The sequence below is a fragment of the Rattus norvegicus genome, chromosome 3, assembly GCF_036323735.1.
Source record: "Rattus norvegicus strain BN/NHsdMcwi chromosome 3, GRCr8, whole genome shotgun sequence".
Taxonomy (NCBI): Eukaryota; Metazoa; Chordata; class Mammalia; order Rodentia; family Muridae; genus Rattus; species Rattus norvegicus.
This window is the reverse complement of record NC_086021.1, coordinates 128,177,089-128,189,755: the sequence shown is the minus strand read 5'-3', so window position 1 is coordinate 128,189,755 and position 12,667 is coordinate 128,177,089. Positions and strand designations below refer to the sequence as shown.

The following is a 12,667-nucleotide window of genomic DNA, read 5'->3' as shown; positions in this document are numbered from 1 at the left end:
TGAATTTAAAAAACAGTGAATGTTTATGTTGAAGCCAGATTAGTAAATTATAAGATTAAGAAACTAGTACCTAGAGTTAACTGCATATAATCAGTAGGGGGCTTGAGTTTTAACTTTGTGATGTATTAGCAAGATGTTTTGTGATACACAGGAAGAAGTTCTTCTCTGGTGAACTTATGTATGGCGGCAATTCTGCTCAAGGCACATATCACAGTGGTGAGATAGGGAGATGGGGATAAGAAATTTGGTCAAAAGTCCAAGTAGAGGGTTTTTACTAAACTTGCCTCTTAAGAGTTTTGCCAAAACTAGACCAGCAAAGACAAACTAGACCGTGCCCCTTAGTCAAGGCCAACTTGAGAAGAGACTTAAGAGGGGGTTTAGCTAGAATCTTGTCAGTAGAGTCTACCAGATGTAGTGCACCAAGCACACCTGTTCATCTCTTCACCAGCCAGGCTGCTAAAGCAAGCTGGAACACACTCCAGCCCTGCACCTTCTCAAAAGGGAACTCCTTGGTGGGGCCCTGATGGGGAATTTAGCCATGTGTTCCTGATTGCAGCAATTTGGAATGGAGTCAGTCTTGTCAAGCTAGGCAGTGGGAGAGAGCAGTCTTGGTTTGAATACACAGACCCTTACCTTTCTTATGGAATGTTCACAGAATTTCTTGAAAGTATTTCATTTGTTTGCCTTTAAAGCTATGTCTAGGGCTTATGTGGTTTGTTTTTAACTAATGCTTACCAACTTTACTGGGAAGTGGGCCAGGCAACTCTCCATACTGTTTTGCTGGCACTTCATCTCACTTTGTGACTTTTCTGTTGTTTACTTTAAACTTTGAGTTTGTTTAACCTTGGTTTTTCATTGTGATTTTCATTTCTATCAGGTTAACTAGTTGTATAAAAGATAAAACATTTTGATTTTGATTGAGCCAACTGCACACTAGTTATACATACATATTAAACATAATAATTAAGATCTAGACATATGAGAATCTTTTTTTCTTTTAGAATATTTTTGAGATAGTGTCTCATTATATAGCTCTGACTTTTCTGGAACTCAATTTATAGATCATACTGGCCTTGAACTCACAGAGGCCTGCCTCTGCCTCACAAGTGCTGGGATCAAAGGTGTGCATTGAATGTGAGAATCTTATGTGCTTGGTAATTTAAGCCATAGTGAGGCTTGTATTAGTATTAGTAAAACAGGTGATCAATTTAGAGTCTATTAGACTTGGATATACATCGAATTCTATTCTAGATATTAGGTGTTTGGTTTCTAGAACATTATCAAGGTATTGTTGATTTACTTAGAAAACATATTTAATGAGCACATATATGAATCATAAATCCACGTATTGGGGCAGCAGTAATAAATAGGTAGACAATTTCAAGAACCTTGCTAAGTTTATTTTAGTAAAAAAGAAAGATGAATTTTACTTATTTATTGTTGAGGCTGGTTTTCAGTATGTAGCCTTGGCTAATTTTAAACTTAATTTTTTTCTTCTATCTTTGAGGTCTCAAAAGTGCTAAAATGGAATACATTTATGATCATACCTGACCTAAATATATAATTTTGTGCAGTGATAACACAGAAAATTCTGTGTGTTGACATAGAACTGGGCAGAGGCCAGGAACAATTTTTGGAGGTTTATATTAGAAAGACCTCTAAGGAGATAATATATCAGCAATTAAATAAAATGTGAGAACAAAGCTATGAGGCTATCTAGAAACAAGTAAAAAGAAGATTAAACTTCTTTAGTTGAACCTAGTAGCAGTAGCCGGTAATTCCATGGGAGGCTGAGGCAGAAGGATTTAAAAACTTAAAACCTGCCTGGACTACAGAGTAAACTCAGGGCCAGTGTGGTGAACTTAGACCTTGGTTCAATCTTCGGTATCCAGAAGTGAGGGCAAAAAAAAAAAAAAAAAAATAGTTAAGATTACCTAGGAAGAAGGTGTAGCTAGACTAGGAACGAGGTCTTGGGTCTGAGCCATTGGGACACTTTGAGCAATGTTGGTAGATAGGGAAGAACCATGACCTATGAGAAGTAATGTCAGTCAGGTAAGAGGAAAATCAAGAGCGCCGCGGTAGAATCTTGGAAACCAGATGGAGAAAGTTCTTCATGAACGATGGTAAGGTTGTCTGTCGTTCCTGTAGGTGTTACAGAGAAGTAACTGGGCACTGAGAAGTTACAGTCGACTCCTGTAAGAACGTTTTCGTAGATCAGTGAGAACCTGGTGTGATTCCAAGCAGTATGTAGACCAGGCATGGCAGTGACCCAGCACTTAGGAGGAGGACCAGACGCTCAAGGATACTCTCAGATACAGGGTGAATTCAAGGCCAGTCTGAGGTCTATGAGGAGCAATGTCGAGTCCTTTGGATGTATGGCTAGAATGAATTAGCTGGGGCATCTGGTAGTTCTAATTTTAGTTTTGGGGGAAGCCTGTTTCTGATTTCTATAGTGGCTGCAATAGGTTACATTCCCACCAACAATAGATTAAAGGCTCCTTTCTCCCCACACACTTGCCAGCCTATATTGTCTTTGCTTTCTTGATGGTGTCATTCTTACTGAGGTAAGATAGAATCGCAGTCCTTTTAATTTGCATTTCTTTGATGGCAACAGATACACTTTAAAAACTTTTATTTCCATTGTATTTGTGTAGATGTTTGCCTCATGTATGTGTACTATATACCTGCCTTGGGACCACAGAGGCCAGAAAAATAGCATTAGGTTCTCTAGAACTGGAGTTAACAGTTTTGAACAGACATGGGTTCTGAAAAGCTACTATTCTTAAGTGCTGAGCAATCTCTCAGCCCCATGTTAAACACTCTTTAAAATACCTATTGTCATTTTTAGTTCTTTTGAAAGCCATCTGTACAGAGTATTGCCCCATTTATTGATTGGCAAGTAGGGATTTTTCACATTTAATTTTTTTGTAATTCTTCATGTAGTCTAGATATTTATTAGACTTCATGTAGCCCTTTGTTTGAGGTATGGCTACAGAGATTGTCTTCTCACTCTCTAGGTGTCTGTTCTTTGTGTTGATCATTTTTTTGCTGATCAGAATCCTTTTGGTTTCATGTTACCCATGTGCCAATTCTTGGGGCTGTTTCCTATGCTTATATCTATATCCTAAGTGTTTCTCCTGTGTTTGCTTTTAGCACTTTCTGTGTTTTGGATGTTATGTTGTTTCTGCCTCTGTATGTCAGTTGGCATTTTTCATTACAGCTTTTAGAAGTTTTTCTTTGTGTTTTTTTTTTTTTACAATTTTTTTAAAAAATGGTTTTAATTGCAAGAGGGTTATTTCACTTCTCCCCTTTCTTTCCTCCCTCAACCCCTGCCAGCTACTCTCCCTTAAAACCTTGCCATGCACCCAACTCAAAGATACCCTTGGGATAGCCTCCTTTTCTTTGATTATATTTGTCACATACATATGCATATATGTATGTATATGTGTGCACAATCTGTTGAATCTGTTTTTGTTGCTTGTGTGAATATGGCTTCAAGTCTGACCATTCTGCATTGGACAACCAATAAGGAAGCTCATCCCTGGGAGAGGCTAATTCTCCTCTCAGCAGTCAGTAGTTAGTTCCCTTAATTCTTTGTCTAGGGTGGGAACCCCGAAAAATATCCCCATTCCACTCTAATATATCCATTGATGTTACTGTTGCTCCAGTCTTCTTTATGTGGCCATCTTTATAAAGGACGGCTTCACAGCCTGCTTACTGGTACTCCGACTCTTCCGTGATGTCTCATGAGCCAGAGTTGCAGAAGCTGGGATCCCCACGATCTATTAATCCCTGGTCTAACTACCATGGCTCCAGAAATTACAGTGCAGGCTGCCAAGGGAGGGAAACAGTTAAACAGTCCTACCCAGCTGCAGCACCGTGAACCGTGACAGTTACCATCATGATAAGATATGAATAAAGGTGTGAGAACTGACACATGTCAGTGGCAACTAACAACTGCCTAATGGGTCTTAAGGCTCACTCAACAGGAAGGAAATCATTCCTAGTCAGTTTCCTGGGCTAGTGAGGTTATGGACCTTAAAAAAAGAATGGATTACTGCCACTTTGCTAGACTGGCATCACTTTTTATTGCATTCTAAATCTTCTCCTTAGACCCACAGATAAGTGTAGCTACCACCCCTCATCAAAGAAGCTTCTCTTTATAGCAAATGGAGACCATCACAGACAACCATGACATCTTGACTATGATATGCCAGAAGAGGCTCTTCCTGGTCATGTCTATATGAAGTTCATAATACTTCTTATGTATAAGTATCCTTTTCTTTAGATGACAGAATGCAGGCAAGGAGTGATGATCTACAATAGGACAATTAATCCTTCTGAGTAGGTACCTGCTCTAAGCAGAGATTTTAGTTCCAAGAACTAGCCCTAGGAAGCATGAATTGAGGTGACAGTCTGAAGAATACCAAGCATAAAATTTTGAGCCAGAAAAAAATCGGTAATAGAAGGAACTATAGTACGTTTAAGAAGGCAAGATATAGAAAGTCATGTAAGCCAAAAGCATTTGGACTATTTGGTGTTATAGTGTCCAAGGCTATGACCATGATTAGCTTCATTTGTATTATCTAGTGTAAGTATCCAACATAAACTGCTTATACAGGCAAAGTATAGTTGTAACCTCTTTCAAATTAAGTTTGAATAAAATACTCAAGATATAGCGAGGTTGGCATCTCAGGTTATATAGTGATTTATCATATTCTTATATGTATTTGTACCCAAGCATTAGTGTGTACGCTATGATGCTTTGGTACTTGACATGATTCTGGGTCAGTGGAAACATTTGGCTTTTTTAAATGTACAGAGCTGTGTATATTTCATAAACACAACTATCTGATGGTGTGTGTGTGTGTGTGTGTGTGTGTGTGTGTGTGTGTGTGTGTGTGTGTAATGTCACTGAGCTACATCTCCTAAGTTCAATGCCCATCATGATGTCATCGTACTGTAAAATGTAGATAAATGAGCCTGTGAGATGGCTCAGCAGATAAAGGCACTTGTCATCATGCCTGATGAGTTCAATCCTCAGGACCCATATGGTGGAAGGAAAGAACCAGTTCCTGAAGTTTGTCCTCTGACATCCACATTCACACTGTAGTATTCATCATACCCCACTCTGGCATCACACACATATACACACACACTCACTCACTCACTCCTAAACTCACTCTTTCAATAAATAAATAAGTTAATTAATTAACAAATAAATAGAAATTAAAAACACAGATAGAAGAGGGCCAATAACTAAAACATCAGTGTTTTAAGATGTGATTTAGAGATATTTGTTCTCTAGTGTTCTAAAAGTTCACTACAAAATTACTATAAATAACATTTCATTATGACAGCAATGTTCTACCATTGCTTTAGGTGTTGATCTGTGTTAAAACTGTGTTGCTGCTTAGGTTCTTACTACTGTGTGGTTTATTGTAGCCTCGTGCTGTGGCAGGCTTCCGAGGGACAGTTCGCTATGCATCCATCAATGCTCATCGGAACAGGGTATGTATCTGATCCGGGTCATTATAGCTGTTTGTCCATGGCTTACATTAGACCAACGTCTTCATAGTTCAGTTCAAAGGTTAAAAAAAAAAAAGCGCTCAGGAGCTGCGGGTCCCTTTCATAGCTACACGTTTACCTGAATGGTAGTTGTAATTCATTTTTATATAATGCTAATGTTAAAGGAATCCATAATACTAATTCATGATAGGTTGTATAATGGATGACAGATAAGGGCAGCTGCATAGAAAATGAAGTTGCATTTGCCAGAAAACGCAACAGCTAAGTGTGTCTGTTGGGAATGTGTCTGTTTAATTATGTATTAATATTGAAAATAAAATATAGATGTTTGAAGAAATAAAAGACTTGGATTCTGTTCTAAGAAATTATTCGTGGGTTGGGACCATCAAGATGGCTTGGCAGGTAATGGTACTTATTAATCCCCCAGCTGGACAGTCTGAGTTTGATGTTTGGAATCCACATAGTGAATGAAGAGAACCAACTTGAGCAAGTTACCTGGTCACTACATGCTTGCCTTGGCACATAAGGACCCACACAAGTACACACACCCCAAACAAACAGTTAAAAACAATTAATAGTGGATATGATGCTGTCAGTATCTAATGGATTGTTTTCTTTATAATATATAATAATTTTTGTGCATCAAGCGGTATGGAAATATATGTAACTCAGTGGTGAAGCTTTTAACTATCATGGTTTAAACCCCACACTGCAAGCAAAAGTAATAAATACCCTAAGCCCAAATAACATTCTGTTTCTTATTTCTAAGTGAAAGAAAAAAATCCTTTTAGAATTACTCATTTTTATTTTTAAAAATTGTCTTTTGGTCTGGTTATTTTTGATGTGAATTCTTTTATTTGCAACATTTTTTATTTAAAAAGTTGATAAAATTTAAAAAATTAGTAAATAAGTGAATGAATAAAAATTTTGCAATGCTGGCAGTGAAGTCTAGGGCCTTTTTCCTAGAGGCAAATAGTCTATCATTGAGCTACATTTTATCCCCCCCTTTTTTTTTAGGTTTATTTATGTATATGAGTACATTGTAGCTGTCTATGGGCACATCAGATCCCATTACAGATGGTTGTGAGCCACCATGTGGTTGCTGAGAATTGAACTCAGGAAGAGCAGACAGTGCTCTTAACCGCTGACCCATCTCTCCCTTACTTCTTTTATTTTTTATTTTATTATTTTTTTTCCGGAGCTGGGGACGGAACCCAGGGCCTTGTGCTTGCTAGGCAAGTGCTCTACCACTGAGCTAAATCCCCAACCCCTCTCCCTTACTTCTTAAAGCACTCATTAATTAGTAAATTATTAGTTGTATTTTCAGCATTTCTTGGTTTTAGGAGGTTTTTTTTATTGGTTGATTTTTGAGATAGGATCTCTTATATTTTAGGCTGGCTTCAAACTCACTAAATAGCAAACATGGTCTTTAACTTCAGATCCCTTTTCTCTCTCCCATGTGCTGGGATTCTATCATGCACAGACTCACCCTGTTTTATGTGGTACTGGGTATCAGACCTCAGGGCCTTATGCATGTTAGGCAGATACTCTTCCAACTGTGTTACAGCTCAGTCTGTTGTTTTTGCTTCTTAGTGGTAGCTGGGTTTTGTGGTGTTGAGAATATAACCCAGGGTCTTACACACTCAGCGAGCACTCTACCACTGAACTACATCTCTAGGTAGGATATTTATATCAAAACATTTCTTGGTATATTTATCGTGCATTTGCATTAATAGGTACCTATGCAGACATATAGATATTTGCCAGATGATTTATGGGAAATCTATTTAATGACTTTAAACAATGTGATGCACTCAGAAGAAATGGTTATTTAATATGAATGAATTCTCTTTTATTTCCCAAGGAAATGGGAAGACATGATGACCTTTGGTCTTTATTCTACATGCTGGTAGAGTTTGTGGTTGGCCAACTGCCTTGGAGGAAAATAAAGGACAAGGTAATTTTGAGTGTAAGGTCAATTTTGATAGGGGAAAGAATAAAAATGTATCCTTAATCTGGGCAAATGATGGTGCATGCCTTTAATCCCAGTACTCAGGAGGCAGAGGCAGGTGGATCTCTCTGCGTTTGAGGCCAGTGTGATCTACAAAGTTAGTATCAGGACAGCACAGTCAAGGCTAAATAGAGAAACTCTTGCTTTGAAAAACAAAAACAAACAAAATTTCTCAGTTGAAAATATACTTAGTAAATATTATATAATTTATATGATTCATATATAACATTATATAAATGTATTGCAATATCATGTAGAAGAGACGTTTGGATTGATTCGTGCCTATCAATCCAAATTCACTGATATGTGATTCAGTGACTCAGTGTCCCTAGCATGTGTAAGTCCCTGGATTTAATTCCTAGCACTACAAAAAAAAAAAATCACATATATCTATTGCCTAGATATATAATGTTTGTATTTGAGTATTAGTTTAGTTGTAAACCCTATTTTAAGTTTTTAAGAAAATCCACTTATATATGAAATTTAAATTCTATGAGCAACTTCATTATATCACAGTATAATGAAGTTTCTTTCTGTGAACTGATATTAGATAATTATAATTTTTTTATGTGTACTGAGAACAGATACATTTATAAGACAGCATTTCTCCTGATGTGAATTGTAGCTTTTAGTTTTTAATTATCAGTTTATTTTGTTTGGAAAACCAGAAATACTATGTTGATAAAGGGCAGTAGACCCAGTTTAAAGGACTCTGAGTTCACTGGCATGGACTCCATGTTACTGTTAGCTCTGCGGTATATCGTCTTTCCTTCCCACTTGAAGCACTGTATCGAAAGCCGTTAGTGAGCACTGATTCCTGCTTAGCACTTCATAGCACATTGATTCCATAGCCTGCTTCAGTCTCCTGAAAAGAAAAGCCGACTTTGCTTCCTGTTCTCTTCCCTTCCAGGAGCAAGTAGGTTCCATTAAGGAGAGGTATGACCATAGGCTCATGTTGAAACACCTCCCTCCAGAATTCAGCACCTTTCTTGACCATATTTCCTCTTTGGATTATTTTACAAAACCGGACTACCAGGTAACCATCTTTGTGAGCTATTTACACTGATTTTTCTTCTCTTAGTCTTTGCTTTTACTCATTATAGATTTAAGAATGTCAGAATTAAGTCTGAAAGGTGCCTAGAGTAACATTATTTTAATATAGCCTAAGAAATGTGAAATTAACATGATGATGGAGATTGGAATATGTGCAAATGTGTGAGATAGAGAATGAGAGAGTCCTTTGGAGGAGTTTACCTCATTAGTCAGACTGACTAGGTAAAAAATGTTTCTGTTCGTGACATGATTTACCTAGTTTGTGACCCCTTGGGGAGAGGGGGGTTAAATGACCCCTTCATAGGGGTCGCCTAAGACCATTGGAAACCACATATATTTACATTATGCTTCATAACAGCAAAATTACAGTTATGAAATAGCAATGAAAATAATTTTATGGTTAGGGGTCACTCCAACATGAGGAACTGTATTATAGGGTTGCAGCCTTAGGTAGGCTGAGAACCACTGATATAGAGCATGATAATAAATTTTATAGCAATTTCTTGGCCAGAAGAAACTGTACAACTACATTATATATCTGTTGAAGGCTGTCTGTGCTGTTGGCTGGAGTCAGTAAATGTTGTTGGCCTTGTTCTTCTATGGCCACTGAATTAATTCTGTAGGGAACAGTTAATAAGCCTTTCCAAAATTCAGCTAAGTTTGCCTTGAATTGTCTTTGTTACAGAGAGAACCTGGTCAAAGCTTAATGCATAAGCAGTTGTACTCCTGAAAATGTAATGCACCTCACAGAGAATAATAATAACATATATTAGAAAATAATTTTGTTTCCATTGGACTCTGCTGCTTGCTGTTGAAAATTTTAAATTTTAAAGTGTTGTCAGTGTTCATGCCTATCACAAATGAATTTATTTTCATATATTATTTCTTTGTGAAATTACATCTGTTATTTAAAGTATTTCAGAATATAAAGCAGAGAATCAACAAACCTTGGGTCTGAAAGACCTAAGTGAGTGAACTTTTTTTCCCATATGACTTGATATAAGATATTACACAGATTGTCTAACAAATTGAGATAATATTGTAGTTGAGTTTTTTCAGTGTTGGGTTTTGTGTTTGTTTTGAGATAGTCTCAACTTTGCAGCTCAGGTTAGTTTCAGGTTTGTAGTTCTCTTACCTCAGTCTTCCAGAGTGCTGGGATCAGACTGTTGCTACTGTGTCCAGTATCTTAGAGTTCTACTGCTGTGAGCAGAAACACCACAACTCTTATAAAGGACAACATTTAATTGAGGCTGGCTTACAGGTTCTGAGGTTCAGGCCATTATCATCATGACAGGAAGCATGACAGCATCCAGGCAGACATGGTACTGAAGGAACTGCGAGTTCTACATTTTGTTCTGAAGGCAAACAGAAGACTGTCTTGCAAGCAGCTAGAAGGAGAGCCTCAAAGCCCACCCCTACAGTGACACAACTTCCTTCAACAAGGCCGTGCTTCCTAATAGTGCAACTCCCCGGGCCAAGCAGATTTAAACTACCACACCCAGCAAAAGTATCCTTCCCACCCCCATTAAAATATTTATTTATTTTATGTATAATGGATATTTTGCCAACATCTATGTTTATGTCAATGCCTGGTGTCTGCTGAGGTCAGGAAATGGTGTTGGTTTGGGCTTTAGTTTGGGTTACTGTTGCCATGGTGAAACATCATGATCAAAGCAACTTGGGGAGAAAAAGGTTTATTTGGCTTACACTTCCACATCACTGTTTATCAAAGGAAGTTAGGACAGGAACTCAAGCAGGGCAGGAACTTGGAGACAGGAACTGATGCAGAGGCCATGGAGGAGTACTGCTGACTTGCTTACTTACTCTTCCTGGCTTGCTAAGCTTACTTTCTTATAGGCCAAGGACCACCAGCTGAGGGACGGCACCACCCACAATGGGCTAGGCCTTCCCACTTCAATCCCTAATTATGAAAGTGATCTGCAAGCTTGCCTGCTGCGCCATCTTATGGAAGCATTTTCTCATTTGAGTCTGCTTTCCCTCAGGTGACTGGCTTGTAGCAAATTGCATAAAATTAGCTAGAACACCTTAGAACTGGAGTCACAGATGGTTGTGAGCCACCCTGTGGGTGTTGGGAATCAAACCACTCCTCTGGAAGAACAGTAAGTGTTCTTAACTGCTGAGTCATCTCGCCAGACCTTGAAGTGTTCCTCTTATATACTTCTTTTCTGAAATGAAGATGATTCACTATAAGTTTTTCACTTTGATATTCTCTAAGGGTCATCTCTGTCACTTAGTAATAGGACAAAGTGTGGTTGTTTTTTTACTTGGGGAGGGATGGAGTAGACATGTGTTTGCTGTTTTACATAGTATATATCATCTGATTCTTTTCTGCTCTCTGATGTTTCATAAGCAACGAGTGGGAGAACAGGTGATGGGAGAGTGTAAGTGAGGAAGGTTGATGTGATTGGCTGGGCGTTTTGGTGCCTGGTGTCAGTGTGACATCAGTTTTCAGCCTCACTCTCTTGCTGCTGTTAGAGAGCACTGCTAGGATCTTCATCTGAGAAGAAGCTACTTTGAATTTAAATGTTCTTGTGAACTAACGCCTTCCATGTAGTTAACTTCAATCTGTAGATCATTTCTGAACCTACATGGTAGTGTACACCTTTAACACCAGTTTGTTAAGGAGGCAAAAACAGGTGAATTTTGTGAGTTCAAGGCTACTCTGATCTATATGGTGAGTTTAGGCCAACCAAGGCTCCACAGTGAGACTGTCTTAGGAAAGTTCTCCTTTCTGAATTTGATGATTTTGATGACTGTTTCATGGGATTCTTCACAGTATAGCCACATAGTTAACAAGAACAATCCTTCTCCGAGCATCACAGGTGAAGGCATCCCAGCATAGAGCAGCATGGCTGATTCCCTAGCTGGGTCACAGTGTGTATTTCTGATTTCATGTAGTCAGAGCTGAGATTAAAATAAAATCTTATATTTCATAATTAGAAAGTGTTAGTCACCTTTCACTTAGAATGTATATGTTTTGTAAATATTTAAAGATTAAGAGAATTTTATGGGTCATTATTATATTTTCAAGGTGCACAGGGCTAATACCTTATCCAATAGCCTATTGCAGTCTACTCTAACAGCAGGTGTAGACCTAGAGAAGACAGCTATTTTGTTATCTATCAAAACTTTTTATATATGTCTCACTTAAAATAAGTGGGAAGCTCTCCTTTTAAAAGGTTTCTGACCAGGTTCAGTGGTGCATAGTTCTAGTCCTAGCACTGGAAGCTAAGATAGGAAGAACATGTGTTTGAGGCCAGTTTGGGATGTAGTAACACTGTTTCAGCAACCAAAAGGTGAGCCTGTTGTGTTGTTTTGAGAAATTACATCTTAGTATCTATATTCTGAGTCTGTATCCCTATCAGTTTTTTTTTAAACTTTTTATTGATTCTTTGTGAGTTTCACAATGTGCACCCCAGTCCTGCTCATCTCCCCTCTCACTCATATCTGCCCTTCGCCCTTACATCCTCCCCCCCCCAAAATAAAAACACAAACAACAACAATAGAAAAAAACAGAAGACCTCTCATTGTGGAAGCTGTAGTGTGTCCCAGTGTGTCCCACAGTATAGCCCTCTGTCCACACATCTTCACTTGCAAATGTTCATTGCAATGAGTCATTGGTCTGGTTCGAGATCTCTGACTTTTGTGACACCATCAATATTGGATCCTTATCAAGATGCCACTCAATTATCCTGTGTTATGAAGATCCTGCAGCTTTGGAACAGCAGAACAGGCCTTTTCAAATGCCCCAACCATTTGCAGATAATAGAGATTTTGGGATGGGCTAGTTCAGATCCCTGGATCTGGGCCTGGGTGCAGCTAAGCTAGTCAGCCTTATCTTCGTTACCAGGGTGGGCTCTGGCAGTGCTCCAGATAGGATACCCAGGGCTGCCATCAGGAGGAGGCAGGGTCGTCTTTTCTGCTGTTATGCCCTTGGGCCAGTTTCACCTGCACCTACACTTCCAGAGCCAGCTCCACTGTGCTACCCGGTCAAGGTTCCAGGCCCACTTTCCAAGTGTTGCAGCTGGTGAGGGGCAGGGCCATCTTACCAGC

At 38.7% G+C, this 12,667-nt stretch overlaps 1 protein-coding gene across 6 annotated transcripts in view; it reads left to right on the top strand.

The window, feature by feature from the left end:
* Ttbk2 (tau tubulin kinase 2) overlaps positions 1-12,667 on the top strand; it is a 111,780-nt gene that overhangs the window by 66,875 nt on the left and 32,238 nt on the right. For all 6 annotated transcript variants that reach the window (XM_006234837.5, NM_001415701.1, XM_039104949.2 and 3 more), the window contains 3 exons: positions 5,446-5,511; positions 7,394-7,486; positions 8,451-8,576. In XM_006234837.5, the coding sequence (XP_006234899.2) occupies positions 5,446-5,511; positions 7,394-7,486; positions 8,451-8,576 (285 nt within the window). The remainder of the gene's footprint in view (positions 1-5,445; positions 5,512-7,393; positions 7,487-8,450; positions 8,577-12,667) is intronic.